Genomic DNA, 18,048 nt, shown 5'->3' on the forward strand with positions numbered 1-18,048 from the left:
GACTGAGCCAGCCTGCTAAAAAATGTACTGGGGGGGGTGGGGGGGGGGGGGGGGAGAGAGACTGCGTGTAATTTATAGCATTAACCTATAAGCTTTTGCTTATCAGTTAATCGTTTAATCGACTACACTATTACATACCTTTGCAACTAGATTTTCCCCTTGTTTGCTATGATTGATTTCAGAAACACTCAGCAGTTGCTGACATAACTGAGTCCCTGTCAGAAGACCAGGTCCCGGAAGCGTTCCTGGTGATGCTCCTGATTCAATTTGGCACCATGATAGTAGACCGAGCCATTTACCTGAGGAAGACCATGTTTGGGAAGTGTGTATTCCAGGTTGTCCTTGTCTTTGGCATTCACTTCTGGATGTTCTTCATATTACCAGGCGTTACCGAAAGGTACAATTATTGATAGTGTCATACGAAAATCTTTCTCTTTCGTGAACAGGGTTTGCTTTCAATGGGAAAACAGACAGATGAAATGGTGGCTTTGAAGCCTGACATTTCTGCAGGCTTTCAGCAGTGATTTAATTTGTGCTCTTGGCACATGTACTGGGATAGATGGGTCTGGAAATGGATAAACAGAGAACTTAATTTCCTACCGCAGTCTCCACATGGAAAGCGTGTGGCATGCTTTGGGCAAAGAGAACAGTTATGTGTGCAAAATGCATACTGCATTGCACACCTAGTTTATTTGAGCAAATAACCAGGTATGTGGTTCATATGCAAACTCAGTTATGGAAACTCTGTGCCTGACTCTCTGAAAATGAGATCTCAGGGAAAGGAGACATCTACAGGCTTATGAAGTATGGCAAGAGGAAAAAAACCTGGCAGAAATATTTCCCCAACTTTAGACTTACTCCCTACTTTGAAGCTGCTCATTATTGGTCAATGCCCTCCATTCATGGATGAACATTTATTATTCAAGTTGCAAGGAAAAGAAGCTCCATTTAACAGGACCCCTGGTGACATATGGCCACTCTCTTTGCATCTCTTTTTCATTAGGTTCCAATCCAGTCTGAGGAGGTGATATTAACATGAAGGTCAAACTAGTGATTGAGGAACTGTTGCATTAAAAAAAATTAAAAGACTTTGGTGATAAAAAAGGTGTAATGAAATCTTTGTTTTGTTCCCTTACAGGAGATTTAACAGAAACCATGTGGCTCAGCTTTGGTACTTGGTCAAATGTGTTTACTTTGGCTTGTCAGCCTATCAGATCAAATGTGGTTATCCAAATCGGGTCCTAGGCAACTTTCTGACAAAGAGTTACAATTTCGTAAATCTATTTCTATTCCAAGGGTAAGCAGAGAGTTGTTCAGCTTTTATAATAGAGGCTAAAAAAATGTGGGCCAAGTCCTAGTCTCATTAAAGCCAATAGTACAATCCTCACTCAATTCAGTGGGACCAGTATTTAGCTATATAAATGTTGACTGTTCTTTTTTGGGGGGGCGAGGGTAGGTTGTGTGATTTCTGGCAAGTATACCAGAGATTAGGTTCAAGCCCTAAATTTGCACTTTAGAGGAAAGGAGAGCAGGGTTTAAATGCCATAATTTTACTCTTGAAGATAACCCACATTTCTTGTTGTTGTAGGGTACTTTCCCCCTAACCAGACTGCTACTTTTCCACATAACTGCTCAATAAGCTTTTCAGACAAATCATCTCACTTCCTGGCAGTCTCCCCATAGCTAGATCCTCTCTGATTGCTACTTATTCCTTCAGCACAGGTCTCTGGAATGTATATACTGTAATCCAGTATCAAGAGGCAAGGAAATATTAGCAGAATTCAATGTAAATATTGTATAAATCATCCTGAAATAGCATGGTTGTGAGATGAGCCAAAGACACTAACTGAAAGCTAAGTAGACTAAGTAAATATAGACTAAATATATTCCATGCCTGGAATTGCCATTGGAATGGATCCAGACAGGAAATACACAGTCTTGTGGCAGAGATATTAAAAAGCCATTGGCCAGTTTGGTGGTATTTTGGATGAATTTTATGTACTCGATGCATTTTTAAATAGATGCTGAGTTTCATATTATTAACCTAAAACACTATGGAAAAAATATCCTTTTCCCATATGGGCTTCCATTACACAGAGCAATCTGTGGGTTTGTATAAAGGAAGAGGCTCTGAAAGGAACTTTAAAGGAGAAATCTCTTGGGGCCTAGTTTTCTGGCACTGGCCTGTAGTGGGCCATGCACAAACACGTCATTGCAGTTTTGAGTGCTATTACCCATCAAATCAGGGAATAAAAACATAATTTATGCACAAGAGGATAGCTTTGTAGACACCTCCCCCATCAGGACCGGTGGATGTTCCATGAACAAACTCCATCTCTTACATCTGCAGGTGAGAGAATCTATCAATTTGGGGCAAAGACTTATGCTGGATAGCATCTAGCACAAGGAGACCCCACTCTTGAATGGTCTTTTGTACACAGGTGCTGATACCCAAAAAGGGTGCACACAGGTGTCTGTGCAGGGATAATAGGAGGCCAAGTCCAGGCCCCTTTGTAAATGTGGCCCTTAAAAAAGATCTTCCAAATTTCAATCATTCTCTAGTGGGTGAATAGGGCCTGCTGGATGGTGAATGATCCATCCAGTCCAGTACCCTCTTCTGACAGTGGCTAATACCAGATGCTCAGACTTCCCATAATGGACAACTGTGGGATAATTTGCCCATAGAAGAAGTTTCTTTGTACCCCCCAGTAGTTAGCATTTGGCTTCTGAAGCACGAAGGTTTCTGTGATTTCTGAAATCCCTTGGCACCGTCTCAGTTCTCTACAACTACACACTGGAAACTGTTTCTCAGAGGAGCTGATAAAGGAAAAATCTCCCCTAATCTAGGAGAATTATGCCAGGAAAAAAGATTCAGGGAATGCCTGAAAATTATCTATCTGCTAGGACTCCAGGGTGGTATTTAACAAAGAGGGCCAATCTAAAAGGTTAATCACATTCTTTCTTCTTCAACTGGTAGGTTTCGCATGGTGCCTTTCCTTACAGAGATGAGAGCTGTCATGGACTGGATTTGGACAGACACCACACTGAGTCTCTCCAGCTGGATTTGTGTGGAGGATTTATATGCAAATGTTTTCATTATGAAATGCCTGAGAGAGTCTGAGAAGGTGAGTGATTCCAGGTATACAATCCCTTTTGGTGAAATTCTCTAACACAAACGTTTCTGAGGCCAGATTAGGCAGGGGGAGGGGGGGGAAATAATGCACCCTTCAGAAAAAATTGGACTTGGGAAGATGGAGTGATTCACATTTGAGCAGAACCTTCCCTTGTTCACTGTGCACTACAATGCTGCAGATTAAAGATGTCTGTAGTGTTCTGACTGTATAATTTAAAAATGAAGCAGTAATTATGCACCCAGCAATGTGTTGGGCCTAGACCTATTTTACTGAGTGAGGATTCTGCTGGGGACTTCAAGATTATCTGACTAAAGGGAAATGAACCCATAGACCAGCGGTGGGGAACCTAAGGTCTGGAGGATGGATGTGGCCCCTGGGTTGCCTGGGTCTGGCCCCTGAGGCTTAGGGTCTCCCTCAGCATTGCGGAGCCAACGCTGGCACTCCAGCTCCTCCCCCAGCTGCCTCCCCACAAACCCCGGCCCCTGACTGATTTTTCTGTGGGTCAGTAGCCCCTGACCCAAAAAAGGTTTCTCACCCGTCATAGACACTATATAGGGGAGTCTGATTTCACTTAGCATTACATCACCATTCAGTACTGCCTCAGTGTCAACTTTGGTCTCACACAACAGTGACTATGGGTGGCATCCTGGCCCCACTGACATCAGTATCAAAAAATCCTGTGGAGATCAATGGAGCCAGGATTTCACCCTCTCTTTGTTACGTATGGGGAAGAAATCCTGGCCCACAGCTAAAAAAGACTCTCCCTTAAAGGGGTTTCCAGCTACAAACTGTTCTTCCTTATTTATATGTTCAGCTCATGTCTCCTGCTGGGGGTGAGAGTACATTAAAGTCAGACAAGTTAGGTTGGAAAAGATCTATTAGGTGGTCTGGTCCATCCCTCTGGCTCATGCAGGACTGTTTCCTACAGTATGTTCTGTAGAGTTTTTTTTTCCAGGCTAATTTTAGTTCCTGCGAGCAATGAGGCTTCCACTAATTCACTAATTATTTTGCAAACAAAGCTCCTATCCAACTCCTCAACATCTGAATGCTGTGCAGGTTGCACCTCCCTGGTCCAGCCCCCTTGGGACCTGACTGGTCCGGGATGAGGGATTTTGCCAGACCAGGGGAGGTCATTTCTGGCCCTCTTGCTGCGTCCCCCCACCCTGGCTTCCTGGATCCCCCTGCAGCCCAGCTGAGCTGCCCCCCAGCAGAGTCCAGCTGGGCTGTGTGATGGCTCCCACTTCCCTACCCCACCAGCCCAGCTGTGCCACATGCCAGCTCCTGGGCCCCCCACCCACAGCCCAGCTGAACCATGTGCTGGGTTTCCCTGCTCCTGCCCCGCCAGCACAGCTGGGCACACATCACCTCCTCCCTCCCCCACATCACCCCGGGCTCCCGGCCTTCCACCCCACACAGGGCGCTGGGACTCTGATCCTGGAACATCCTTGGTCCTTCCAAACCACAGATGTTGCCAGGCCAGAGAGTTCCAGTTTAAAGAGATGCAACTTGTACTCTGCCTCTAGCTGCTGCTGCTTTCTGTGGAGAGCAGCACTCATTCGATGGAAGGAGCTGGGGAACATCTAGTTTCTATCAAGACTTTAGGCTCCTGGTCCTTCCCCCTTTAGGTCAGGGATGGGAAACCTTTTTTGGGCTGGGGCCTACTGACCTACAGAAAATCAGTCGGGGGCTGCATACAAGTGAGAAGCAAAAAAAAAAAAAACCCAAATCCAAGGAACCTCCCCCCTCAAACGCTCACTGACATGGCCCCCACCTGAGGAGGAAGACACTCCCCACATTCCCCTATAGATTGGGAACTCCCCACAGCCTAGTAGATTTTGTGTGCTCCAGTCCTGCAGTAGGGCAGCAAGAGGGCTGCACAGCCAATGTGGGCTCCCCAATGCTGGGGGGAACCCTGAGCCTTGGGGGCTGGATCCAGGCAAGCCAGGGGGCAGGGTGCCTGATTCCCCACCCCTGCTTTAGGTGCTTTTCCCTAACCCTGTCAGCCTTTATACAGCCTTGCCCCAGTCTGTTTCACTGCTGCTGTTTCATATCCACAGAGCTGTTCCATTGCACTCTTGAGAAGCAACAGTGGGCTACTCGAAGAACATCATGCTGATTACGCATTACATTACATGCATTACTTTATGCTGATAATTTCTACTGATTTGTATGTGTATACAGTGCATTACAACCTCAGGCCTCACAAACAAAATAATAGGCACTTACAACTAACTCATGTCTTAAAAACTGGATAATGTTTCATATAGTCCATTAAAAGTGAATAGATAAGATATAAGCGGAATAATTCACTTGAGGTGGTGAGGTTGCCAGTCAGTCTACGCATGCCCTTTGCTTTGTATATGCTTAGTGCATTGATTGAGCAATCTGTCACTCAATGTGCATGCAAAACAGCAAGGTTATTTTCCAAATGTACTGACTACCTCAGCCTCTAAATGCTCACCAAGTTACTTCCAGCCCTACCTGATTTCCCCTGCCATGATGCTACGATTGCATCATACTCCGTTTTTTTTTCTTTGCAGAAATATCCTCAACCCTCTGGCCAAAAGAAGAAATTGATTGTGAAATATGGAGTAGGGGGCTGCATTGTCTTTATTTTAGTCTGCATTGTGTGGTTCCCACTGCTCCTTATGTCACTGGTTAAATCTGTGGCAGGAGTCACCAATCAGCCCCTGGATGTCTCAGTCAGAATTACCATTAGCGGTTATGAGGTAAGGGTATTTTTCTTACATGAATGTCACACACACACACACACACACACACACATATGCACATGCACACAGACTGTGGATTTACACCAGAGTAGGAATCTTTTCACCTTATTGTTCACTGTGTGGAAATGGCAGGGGAAGTAAAAGAAAAGGGAAGAGTAATAAGAAAGAAAAGGGAAGGTGACAAATTCATGCTTCATACCAATGGTATAATTTTCTCTGCCTGGAGACAGTCTGCCCTGGAGACAGGGGCCCCAGACTGCACTGACAATCCCGGATCTGTGATTTGCCCTCTCTTTCTCACTAGCCATTATTCACCATGAGTGCTCAGCACCGGAATCTGATTCCTTTCTCTTCGGCAGCCTATGATGACCTGGCTAGTCAATATGCCCTTCACCCGGTAAGTGTCACCTCATTCAATACAGAGCCAAGATTCCCTCCTATTATCCTTCCGTGTTAGTGCTGCTCAGTCAGAGCTCTCTGGCCAGGTACATGGGGGTTGTTTCTTCCCTTTCCTGGGATGAACCCTTCATAAAACTGCAGTGAATTTTTTTCAGCCCAGGTCTTGTCTACAGGGGGATTTCAGCAGTGCTTAGAAGTCATGGCACATGCTGGTGGGGTGACTCAGCAGAAAAAAAATCGTTGGTACAGTCATCAAGGGTCAATGTTTGCAATTTAAAGTCAAAGCACAAAATAAAATGATCAAATATTTACCCTGTCTAGAATCCAGTCCCCAAGCTAACTTTTCTCCTAATCACTGCCTTAAGCAGACCATTTATAGCCCTTCCCCTGAGCACCTGTGCAAAGGGGGAGAAAATACTGAGCTGGTATTAACCACCTTTGTTCACTCCTTATTGCTACTGCACCCTGTCACACCTGGTTTAAATCTGGCTGTGGGTTAAACTGGTTTCTAAGACTACTCTAGTGTGTACATCCGTGTTTCTATTAAGGTTAACAAGCCAGGTCCTCAGCCTAGTGATGGCCCAGTGTGCAACTCAGGAAGAGCAAAAGAGCCATAATTCAGTGACAAATGCCCAGCAGAGAATTCCCCTGTTGGAGGAGAGCTCCCTATCAGCATGTCTGAGCTGCTGCCAAGTCCTGGCCTCCCATGCAAGGGCAGAAAGGGGACATGAAGGTGGGGTTGAGGTGAGGAGAGATGGCCAAGCTCTTTTCCACTGGGCCAATCTTTCCTGGCAGCAGCTGTTCCCTGGTGACCCCTGTTCCTGTCCCCCCTGGAGCTCTGGGACCTGGCTGTGAGGCAGGATTGGGCCCAGCACTAGGTATTTCAGCCACATCTCATGCAGCCTGACCCTGCTCTCAGAGCTGAGTTAAACTCCCCTGTTGAGTTCAAGCCATTTCAAATGCCTTGGTCCCCTGTTGTGAAGCCTGTGTCGAGGAGGCCCTACTGAGATGCCAACAGGTTCCTGTCTTGATGTTTTACCCCTTCCATCCCTTCCCAAGTCTGCCATGCAGTTCATAGTGAACTACAGCCCAGAGGACATCGTCGTTGCTAAAATAAAGAGCAATGCCAGTTTGCTGTGGAGCATCAGTCCTGCCAGCCGGGAGGCCATGATAGAGGAGCTCTCTGGCTCAACTGCAGTCTCAGTCACCTTTCACTGGACAGTTCTCAGGTACGTGGAGCCTCCAAGGTAACACCACCATTGATTTACAAGAACTTTGCAGAGGAGCTCCAAGCCAGCTTTAACTACGGCAATTAATTAATTACATAGCTCTTATACTCATTAATTCAAACTTCACTATGGTTAGCCTGCTGCAGGGGTGCTGGAGGTCATGGCCGGTCATGCTGACCACAGCCACCATATTTATTTCCTGTGCTTCCCCTGCCTGTTTGATAAAGTGTGAGCTCTCTGGGGCAGGGACTGTCTGGGTCTTGTGTGTTTGTACAGCACCTAGCACAAAGGGATGCTGGTCCATGACTGACTCCTAGGAGCTCCCAAAATACAAATATATAATAATAATAATTGGTTAACTAATGTCTTCCATTCAGGGGTCGCAAACATTCATTACAAGCACCCAAGACTTGCAACACCTACCTCCATTGAGACACTGGTGTAATAAGCCTCTGCAGTGGCTACAGATCTGTGTTGCAACTTCATCTCCAACATGTCCCCCTCCATAGGCCTTGCAAGGGGCCTCATAAAAAAGCCCACAGCTGTCTTAGGCAGTGCCTGAACCAAGGGAATTATTTTCCCACCAGTGACGTGACTTCTACAGTCCCTATACACCTCCACAGCAGCGTACATGGCCCACAGCAGGAAGAAGAATGTCTCCCAGTAACTCTTATCTTGCACGGTATTTGTACCACACTTGAATATACCCCACTTGATTTCCTTCGGGCAGGAATGCTTCTCTGGTGAAGAATGTAGAAGCATCTGGCAAGCACACCATGCGGTACGAAGAGAAGGAGATAAGAGAGCAAATTGTGCAAATGCTAACTGGGACCAGAAAAGAGCCAATGTCAGTATTTTTCTTCTGTGACCAGCATTTTCAAAATGCACCCTGGCAAAGAATTGCGGTTGGTGAACACAATACATGGGATTGTTTGCATGTTAAATGGCAAGGTTGTTCCTTTTACCAACCATATGACCACACTATGTTAAGACTTCTGACGGGCAGGGTGTTACAGTCACTCCTAGAAGTTCCTATGTACAGTCATCTTTTTCTAAAATCTGTTGCATATGAACAGGGTGTCTGTATAGCCCTAGAGCAGTGATTCCCAACCTTTTTCCCATGGAGGAGCCCCTAAAATAATTTTTCATATCCCGAGGAACCCCTACCTATGAAAATGTTTGCTTGGCCAGAAAAAGTTGACAGCTGGGAGTGCAATTCAATTACTGCTAAATTATTGTTAAGAAAATTTATTTGTAAAGAGCTGTTACATATATATATGTCAGTTTACATTGTAAGAATTTTTTTTTATTTATTTATTCCACGATTTCTCGCGGAACCCCTGACGATTGTTTCCTGAGGCTGCCAAAAATGGGCAACTAACAAGGAAGCCTGGAAGAATGATGTGGTTGTTAGGGTTCTGGCCATGAACCAGACTTTGCCACAGACTTCCTACTGGACCTTGGGTGGGCCTCTCAGATGTAGATCTACCAAGTTATGTAGACACCTGACTCCTATTGATGTGACTGGGGGTTAGGTATCTGGATACTTTTGAGTATTATTTTCCCATATGGATAATCATAGAATCATAGAATACTAGAGGTAGAAGGGATCTTGAGAGGTCATCAAGTCCTGTCCCTGCCCTAACAGCAGGATCAAGCACCATCTAGATCCAGGGCTGGCCCAAGCCATTTTGGCGCCCCCGGCCCAGGCACGCGGCGCTGACCCCAGGGCGCACAGCTCGTGCGGGCTGGCCACGGCCACTGGCGCGCAGCCCAGGACCTGTCCCCGGAGTGCACGGTGCATGCGTTGCCCAGCCCGGCCTGGCCATCGCTGCTGGCACTCGCACTGGGCTGTGCAGGGCCCCGCGGCCATCAGGGGAAGGGCTCTGCTGGCCGGTGCCACGGGGCCGGTGCTGCGGGAGGCGGGTGCGCGGTGCCTGATGGCAGCTATAAGAGATGTCGCATGCCTCTTACAGCTGCCATCAGGCGCCCCCCATCGGTTGGTGCCCCGGGCAGCTGCCTAGCTCGTCCACCCCTCAGTCCGGCCCTGTCTAGATCATCCCTGCTCAAAGGCTATCTAGCCTGCTCTTAAATATCTCCAGTGATGGAGATTCCACAACCTCCCTAGGCAATTTATTCCAGTGTTTAAATATCCTGATTGTTAGAATGTTTTTCCAATGTCCAACCTAAACCTCCCATAATAGCATTGTACTACCTCACAGGGGGCTTGTGAGGTAGAATATGTTAATAATTTGAGGTACTTCCATACCATAGCAAGGGGGCGGGGAGGTGGATGCATGTACCTTAGCTAGTTTCACTATGATTTATGGCTAGGTCTAGACTACAAGGTTTTGTTGGAAAAAGGCTGCGCAGCGCAGCTTGCGTAGCTTTTTCTGTTTCTTTTGTCGGAAGAGGTTTTTCTGACATTTGGCCTGTCTAGACTGGGCTAAATGTTGGAAAAAACCCCTCTTTGGAAGCCTCCTTCTTCCTCGTGGAAGGAGGAACACAGGGGCTTCCAAAAGAGCGCGTTTGCACTTCCGCAAAAAAAAGCAGAAGTGCAAACGTATTCCCTGGATATGGTGGAGTTTTTTCGGGATACCTAGTCTAGACGTAGCCTGTGAGAGCTAGACAGAGGCATTCTGTTAACAGATATGGGTCAAAGTTGTAAAGTTCAGATTCACTCTAGGGGTTGGTTCAAGCACATTTCTAATGATTCGGAAGATTAATGTATAGCACTGAAATATTTGATAACACCATGGCACTTTTGGCTTCCACTTGTGTCTAGAATGCTTCCCGGTGTGTTACCAAGATACCTCAGGGCTAATGCTGGAGCAGAAGCTAAAACAGCACATCGCTTGCAAGTTGGTAAGCAGTTGCAATAAATTAGTTAGTGTTTAGTCTCAGGGCTCTGTGGTGGAAAATGAAGTGGCACCCACTGTGGGCTAAGAGGGAAAATATTAAAAACAACAGATGGTCTGGTAGCACTTTATAAACTAACAAAACACATAGATGGTATCATGAGCTTTCATGGGCACAGCCCACTTCTTCAGATGACAAGAGTTTGTGAGCCTTACACCCTCACACACGTTTCCAAGTATCACACAGATTCTGCAACAAACAACTGGCCAAATGGAATCATTTAGTGACTCCTAGTTCTTGTATTAGAGGAAGTAGTAAATAACTCTTCCTTATTCACTTTTTCCACATCAATCATGATTTTATAGATAAGAACCTAAGAATGGCCATACTGAGTCAGACCAAAGGTCCATCTAGCCCAGTATCCTATCTTCTGACAGTGGCCAGCGCCAGGTGCTCCAGAGGGAATGAACAGAACATGTAATCATCAAGTGATCTATCCCCTGTCGCCCATTCCCAGCTTCTGACAAACAGAGGGTAGGGACACTATTCCTACACATCCTGGCTAATAGCTATTGATAGACCTATCCTCCATGAATTCATATAGCTCTTTTTTGAATCCTGTTATAGTCTTGGACTTCACAACATCCTCTGGCCAGGAGTTCCACAGGTTGACTTTTCATTGTTTGAAGAAGCATTTCCTTGTGTTTGTTTTAAACCTGCTACCTATTAATTTCATTTGGGGATCCCTAGTTCTTGTGCTATAGGAAGCAGTAAATAATTCTTCTTTATTCACTTTTTCCATAACAATCATGATTGTATAGATCTGTATCCTAATCATCTCTTTTCCAAGTTGAAAAGTCCCAGTTTTATTTATCTGTCCTCAAATGGTAGCCATTTCATATCCCTAATCATTTTTATGCCCTTTTTGGAACTTTTTTCAATGCCAATTTTTTTTTTTAAGTTGAGGAGACCCCATCTGTATGCAGTATTCATGATGTGGGTGTACCATGGATTTATATAGAGGCAATCAAATATTTTATCTTATTCTCTATCTCTTTCTTAATGATTCTGAAACAGTCTGGTTGCTTTTTTGACTGCTGCTGCACATTGAGTGGGTTTTTTCTAAGAATTACCCATAATGACTCCCAAGATCTCAATCATGAGTGGTAACAGCTAATTTAGTCCCAATCATTCTACATAGATAGTTGGGATTATGTTTTCCAGTATAAATTACTTTACATTTATCAACATTAAAATGTATCTGCCATTTTGTTGCCCAGTTACCTAGTTTTGTGACATCCTCTTGAAGCTCTTCACAATCTGCTTTGAACTTAATTATCTTAAACAGTTTTGTATCATCTGACAGTTTTGCCACCTTGCTGTTTACCCCTTTCTTCAGATCATTTATGAATAAGATGGGTCCCAGTTAGGGATATGAACAGGTATTCGTGTACACAATTACATGTAGCCCCCTGCTGCCTCTGTATCAAAAAGCTGGCCCTCCAAAAGCATCATCCCTTGCAGTGTTACTTGCTCCCCTCCCCAGGCTACTGCCTCTAATACAAAAATAGCCACATTTTAACATCCCTAGTTCCAGTACACACTCCTGGAGGACGCCACTCTCTCCATTTTGAAAACTGACCCTTTTATTCCTTCCCTTTGTTTCCTGTCTTTTAACCAGTTATCAGTCCATGAGAGGACCTGCCCTCTTCTCCCATGACACATTTGTGAGCACATCTGTCTTTACATTTGCAAGAAAGTAAATCCACTGCACTACTTTAGAGCAGATTCTCACCTCTGAAGAGAAGTACTGGGAGAAGGAAATAGCATACAGGGAATGGAAGCATAATACTGAAAGCTAACAGGCATATAGGGGAAAAGCTCCTAATTTTATCTTTGCATTTGGGAAACAGCTTATCCTCATAAACCACACGATGTAGACAAAATGGCTTTCTTCCGAAACATCACCATAAAACTACAGCAGCTGGCCACCAACTCCTCTTCCAGCCAAGTCACTGAGTGGTGGGTTATTCAAGAGTGGATGCCCGTCTGCTCTGGTAATGCTTGCAGCAAGAATATGGAGCTTATCATCTACAATGACAAAGTCAGCCCTTCCAGCCTGGGATTCCTGGCAGGCTACGGGTAAGGACGATATGTGACACGGGGGAAAGGGGGGGGGGGGGAAGCAGCCCCATTGCTTTTTGTAAGTGGTAGAATACTTTTTTGGGGTTTCTTGGGTAGTTATTTAGTTCTGGCATCTTCCCACACAGCCAGGCAGAATATCTGTATTTTAGGGATTTGTACATCTATCTGTCTGTGAGTCTGTTCAAGAACTCCTCCTAAATGGAGATAGAAGGCCCCTAGCAGCTGGGGCAGGACTTTGGGGAGACGGAAGGCCCGTGTTGGTTGCGGTGAGGGAGGGAGAAAAGGCCACGCAGGCTGGGGAGGGAGAGAAAGCCCCACCAGATGGAGCCCCCATTCTGACCCTCTCGTCACCCTCCCCTCAGTCTGACCTCCATTCCCCATGCTTCCAGCTCAATGCCAGGTAATTCTTCTAGTTTGTGCACTCTCTGTCTCGCTCTCTCTGACAGGTTGGTTTTTTATAATTTTTCAATTATTTTGTAATTGGTTTCTCTCCTTCCTTGGTCAGATATCTCAAAAGCAGAAGCTGTCAAACCTGAGTCAGGTACTGCCCTGAAAGATACGTCCCCAGCTGGGTTATTAGCAACTGAAGTGGAGGAATAGGGTTATTGCAGACCAGATTCGGTCTCCGATTACTATAAGGCAGTGTTTCTCAAACTGTGGGTCGTGACCCACAGGGGGGTCGCAAGCAACTTAGGGGGGGTGGTCACAGCTGGATTCAGTTTTTCACTTGTGACCCCTCTCCCCCGGGCCGGGAAGAGCAGCAGGGGGGGTGGAAGGCAGCCGCCAGCAAGCCGCACAGTGTGGCCGGGGCCGCGGGACTCCAGGAACGCGGCTCAGTTGCAGGAGGAGGCAAGGCGGCGGGAGAGTGAGGCCAGCGCCAGTGCAGGAGCAGACATATAAGGGGCTGGCAGGGGCATGGTTGCTGGGCGACCGAATGCTTCCCCAGATGGGAAAGGGAAGGGTCTCTCAGGCAGCAGGCTGGGGGATTGGGTCGAGGCAGAGGACCTGGAGGTAAATAAGGACATGTGGGGGTCAGAGGAGAGGAGAGGAGAGAGGGGGAAAAAACTCATGAAAGGGACACGGAGCAGAAAAGAGGCACAGAGGAGAAAAAGATAGGGGGAGGGAGCCTGCAGGGGGGAAGGGCGTTGAGAACCGCAAATGCCTTGAAGGAACCCCACAAGGGCAAGGAGTCTGGTGAGAAGGGGGGAGGAAGTGACCCAGGGCAGGGAGGATGGGGGGGGGTCACATTCATTTAGCATTTTAGGGGGTCGTGGTCTCACAAAATTTGAGAACCCCTGCTATAAGGTTGAAGAGGAGTAGTCAAGGAAGTTGCACAAGTGTAACAGAGCAGAATTTAGCCCCCTATGTGCAAAACTGCATGCAAGGTAACATTTGATAAGTCAGTCTAATGGTTGCAAAGTGCTACAGCTTACAAGCTTACCAGTGATTCGGTGGGAAAATAGTCACATAAAGCAATTCCATTTGTGTGTGCCCCATGGTTGGTTTTATGACCACCTCGCACTTTAGCAAGCTCCTAGGTCTTTATTCCAAATGGGTTTCAAGATGCAGGCACTTTATTCTCCTTCAAAAGCATGAACAAATTCATTGGGTTTTGCCAGGGAGTAGCCCTTCTATCTCTTTTTAGTTGTATCTAAAAGTCACACACTGCCGCTCACTAAAAGCAAATGTGAAAACAAAGTGGGGTGGGGTGAAATCCTTCCCAGAGCACTAGGACTGTTTCCAATCCTTGGGGTAGGAGATTTCAGACTAGAAATGAAGCACGTATTGAGTAGTGAAGGTAATTAGCCATTGGCACACCTTAGCTAACGAGGTGGGGATTATAGGAATTCAAGTGATGGAAAATCTAAGATTGGATTTCCCTCTAAAAAGATGCTGTAGCTCAACCATAATGCTAGGTTTAATGCAGGAAGCACAGGGGGAGGTATTTCTATGGCTTGTGTTATGCTGGATGTCAGAATCGATCAGGGTTTGGGCACAATGCAGCCCGTGGGCCCAATCTGGTCTGTCAAGCCACCAGATCTGGTCCATGGCCCACCTGGAGCCTCACCCAGACTCCCTGCCTGCCCCACCTCTGCCTGGCCCTCAGAGCAGATGGCTGCACATGCCATGTGTGCTGATCTGCATGGTGTGAGATCAGGGAGCGGACATGTTTTTCATGCTGCCTCTGTCCACAGCACTATCTCGTAGCTCCCATTGGCTGGTTTCATCTTCTATTGGCTCAGTGTTCAGAGCAGCACACGTGGCCCCTGCAACCAGCTGCTCTAAGTATGTGCGGGGGCAGGACAGGTAGGGAGCCTGGCTAATGAATCTGCAGGGCTGTTAGGTGGAAGCTGCCCAGCCATAGCCTGACACACCAGCCCCCCCCCCCCTTACACCCATACTTCCTCCCAGACTCTGCACACCCTCATACACCTCCTCCAGGTCACAACCCCCTCTCAGACTTTGCATCCCAATTCCCTACCCCATCACAACTCAAATCCCCGCACTCCCCCTCCCCCCTGCACTCCTTCCCCAGGTCACAACATCCTCCCGGGCCCTACACCTCCTTCTCCACATCAGAATCCTCTCCTGTACCATACCTCCCTCCCAGATCCTGCACCCCCTCCTGCACTCATCCCCTGCCCCAGGCTGCAATCCCCTCTTCCAGATCCCCTTCCGTACCCCAGTCTCTTACCTCAAGCTCATTTCTGTGCCCAACCTCCATCCCCGACCTCACACCACCACCTTTAATATCACAGAAGAATGTAGCCCTTGACCACTTACCAAATTCTTGGAGTGTCCCCCACCCATCAAAAATTATTGCGTACCCCGGGATAGAGGATCATACTGATCTCTCCTGCTGGCCTATTAACCTACCTTCATTTGGACTGGTAGTCTCATTGAAATCAGTGGAACTCTGTGTTCAAGGTAAGAAGGTAAAGTTGGGCCCTTTAGGGAAAGCTAAATTTCACATTAGCAAAAGGATACGTGAATAGCTTGCTTATGACAGATGTTATGCACAACTCCCATAGTGCAGGTGCACAGAATGACAACAGGATACAGTCCCTTATTTCACCCCCTCCTGACCAACTTGTGCTCCGCTCCTCTCCTCAGCATCGTTGGCCTCTATATGTCTGTTGTCCTCGTCATTGGGAAGTTCATTCGAGAGTTCTTCAATGGCATCTCCCGTTCAATAATGTTTGAAGAGCTGCCCAACGTGGACCGCATCCTGAAACTCTGCACGGACATCTTCCTGGTGAGGGAGACGGGGGAGCTGGAACTGGAGGAACAACTCTTTGCTAAACTCATCTTTTTGTACAGATCTCCTGAAACGATGATCAAGTGGACCAGAGAGTCAAAGGAATGATGACAGCACAAAAGCTTTGTTTAGGAAGATCAGGTTTAGGAAGCAAGCTGCTTTAGAAAGAAGTCTAACATTCAGGAATGGGAGTTGCTAGGACTGTTTCCTCTCCATAGGCATATTTTCACCTTAAGCTTCTCCACAAGTTTCTCACCAAAATATACTGTGCTTAGGCAGTAAATGTACTTTTCAGGCCAGCGACTACTCTTTGCTCAACCAGAGAAGCTGGTCCCCTCCAGACTTCATCCCACAATAATGGGTGCAGAAAGCTTGATTTTATTTGCAAAGAAGCCAGAAACTTCCTCACAGCAGGAGAGATTCTAATCAGCCTCTGAGCAACTGCAGTTGGGCCAACCAAGTTGAGTGGCACCAATGGCTGAAGATAAATGACAAAGAGAGAATTTGAACGCAGCTAATTTACAAGAGCCCTAAGATTTTAAAGAAACACTTATAGGGGTGTTTGGACAGGGAGTCAGGAGGCTGCCAGTACTCATTGGACAAAAGACAGAAAACAGACAAATTCCATTTTATTACCTAAAAACCAACAGTTCAAAGACAAAATAAAAGAACAGAATGGGGGCACTTGCATAATCAGAGTATGATTTCTTAATGAGACTTAAGGTCCTTTCATGTCTTAAGAGGTCTATCACAGCCTTACCAAACTAATATTTTACTTTGTTGCATGGAGAGGTTTCCCATAGAATTATAGGGTTGGAAGAGACCTCTGAAGATTGAGTCCAGCCCCTTGCTAAAAACAGGACCAATCCCAATGAAATCATCCCAGCCATCCCATCTTGCTCTGCTTTTACATAGGCACTCAGTGAAAAGTTCATCCACTTTTTCCTGACTGTAGGCTTGTCTACACTATGTGGAAGATTGACATTGCTGCAGTCCATCTTCCAGGGTTTAAACTAACACGTCTGGTGAAGACCCACTAATTCGAACTGAGAGGATGCTTTTGTTGGTGCTGATAGTCCTGGCTCTGCTCGAGGAGTAGGGGAAGTCGATGGGAGCAAATGACTTTCTGATGTGTGCATGGTGTGAAATCACGATTTAAGAAAAGTTGACGTATCTTGAGTCAACTTTCCCCTTTAGTGTAGACCAGGCCTGTCAGAATAGTTAAAAAATGGGTTTGAAGAAGAGAACAGGAGCCTTGGGCAGTGTTTTGTTAGGTTTCAGAAAGAGTGGGTACCTGAATGGCATTCAGGATGGTACCCTAACATGGGGATGAGAGGATGGAGTAGGGCAGTTTTTACCAATAGAAATGTCTGAGGAGGCAGCAGGTACCCAGGCAACAGGGCACTGGATGGAGCTCCAGGGTTTCTATAGCCCTTTCTATAGTAACTTTGAAAAAGTTACTTCCGCCCTCAGTCTCTGGTTCCCCTCTCCTCCTCTGTCCGTCCTGTCTAGACTAGTAGTGCCTCAGGGCAGGGTCCATCTTTGTGTGTGTGCACAGTACCTAGCCCAATGGGCCCCAATCTCTGTTCAGTGAATTTGGTATTCTCACTCTAGTGGAAGCTCCCTCTGCGCTTTCATTCAGCGCAAGTGACATCCTCTCTTTGGAGGAAAAGGGTGCTGTGGGTCTGAAGTGCAGCAGCAGAGCTGGGTGTGAGAACTTGCACAGTGTAGCCGTCAGTCTCTCATTTTATGAACACCCAGTATTTTCAGAAATGCGAATAATGCCATGAAATATACATGGATATACAGACAGCTTTAATAAACTTATACCATACGTGTGTAAATCATAGAATCCTAGACCTGAAAGGGTCCTCAAGAGGTCATCGAGTCCAGTCCCCTGCTCTCATGGCAGGACCAAGCACCGAAAGGTGTCTGGGCACATTTAGACTACCCACAGCTTTAGAAAGAAGATATGCAAATTTGGCATGAATTTGCATATCTTCTTCTGATCCCCATTTTCAGAAGTTTTTCAGAAAAAAATTAGTCTAGATGCGGTTCTTTCGAAACCCTCCCCCCCCTTTTTGAAAAGAACCCTGTACACCTCTTTTTTTTTTAGGAAGAAGGGTTCTTTCGAAAAAGGGTTTTTTGTCTGAAAGAACCACGTATAGGCTTTTTTTTTTTTTTAAACTCTTCTGAAAATGGGATCGGAACAAGATATGCAAATACTCGCTGAATTTGCATATCTTCTTTCTAAAGCCACGGGCAGTCTAGACGTGCCCTGAGTAACCTGC

At 46.3% G+C, this 18,048-nt stretch overlaps 1 protein-coding gene across 1 annotated transcript in view; it reads left to right on the forward strand.

Annotated features, from left to right (window-relative positions):
* The window catches only part of LOC102443503 (piezo-type mechanosensitive ion channel component 2-like), an 85,960-nt gene extending 70,095 nt beyond the window's left edge, over positions 1-15,865 (forward strand). Inside the window, exons 41-51 of the mRNA XM_089769811.1 lie at positions 183-397; positions 1,139-1,297; positions 2,978-3,125; positions 5,675-5,863; positions 6,171-6,263; positions 7,325-7,494; positions 8,225-8,501; positions 8,909-8,958; positions 10,280-10,359; positions 12,267-12,495; positions 15,613-15,865. Of these exons, the coding sequence (XP_089625937.1) occupies positions 183-397; positions 1,139-1,297; positions 2,978-3,125; positions 5,675-5,863; positions 6,171-6,263; positions 7,325-7,494; positions 8,225-8,501; positions 8,909-8,958; positions 10,280-10,359; positions 12,267-12,495; positions 15,613-15,865 (1,863 nt within the window). The remainder of the gene's footprint in view (positions 1-182; positions 398-1,138; positions 1,298-2,977; positions 3,126-5,674; positions 5,864-6,170; positions 6,264-7,324; positions 7,495-8,224; positions 8,502-8,908; positions 8,959-10,279; positions 10,360-12,266; positions 12,496-15,612) is intronic.
* Positions 15,866-18,048: the final 2,183 nt, after the last annotated feature.

This window comes from Pelodiscus sinensis, chromosome 17, assembly GCF_052426305.1.
Source record: "Pelodiscus sinensis isolate ZL-2025 chromosome 17, ASM5242630v1, whole genome shotgun sequence".
Lineage (NCBI taxonomy): Eukaryota > Metazoa > Chordata > Testudines > Trionychidae > Pelodiscus > Pelodiscus sinensis.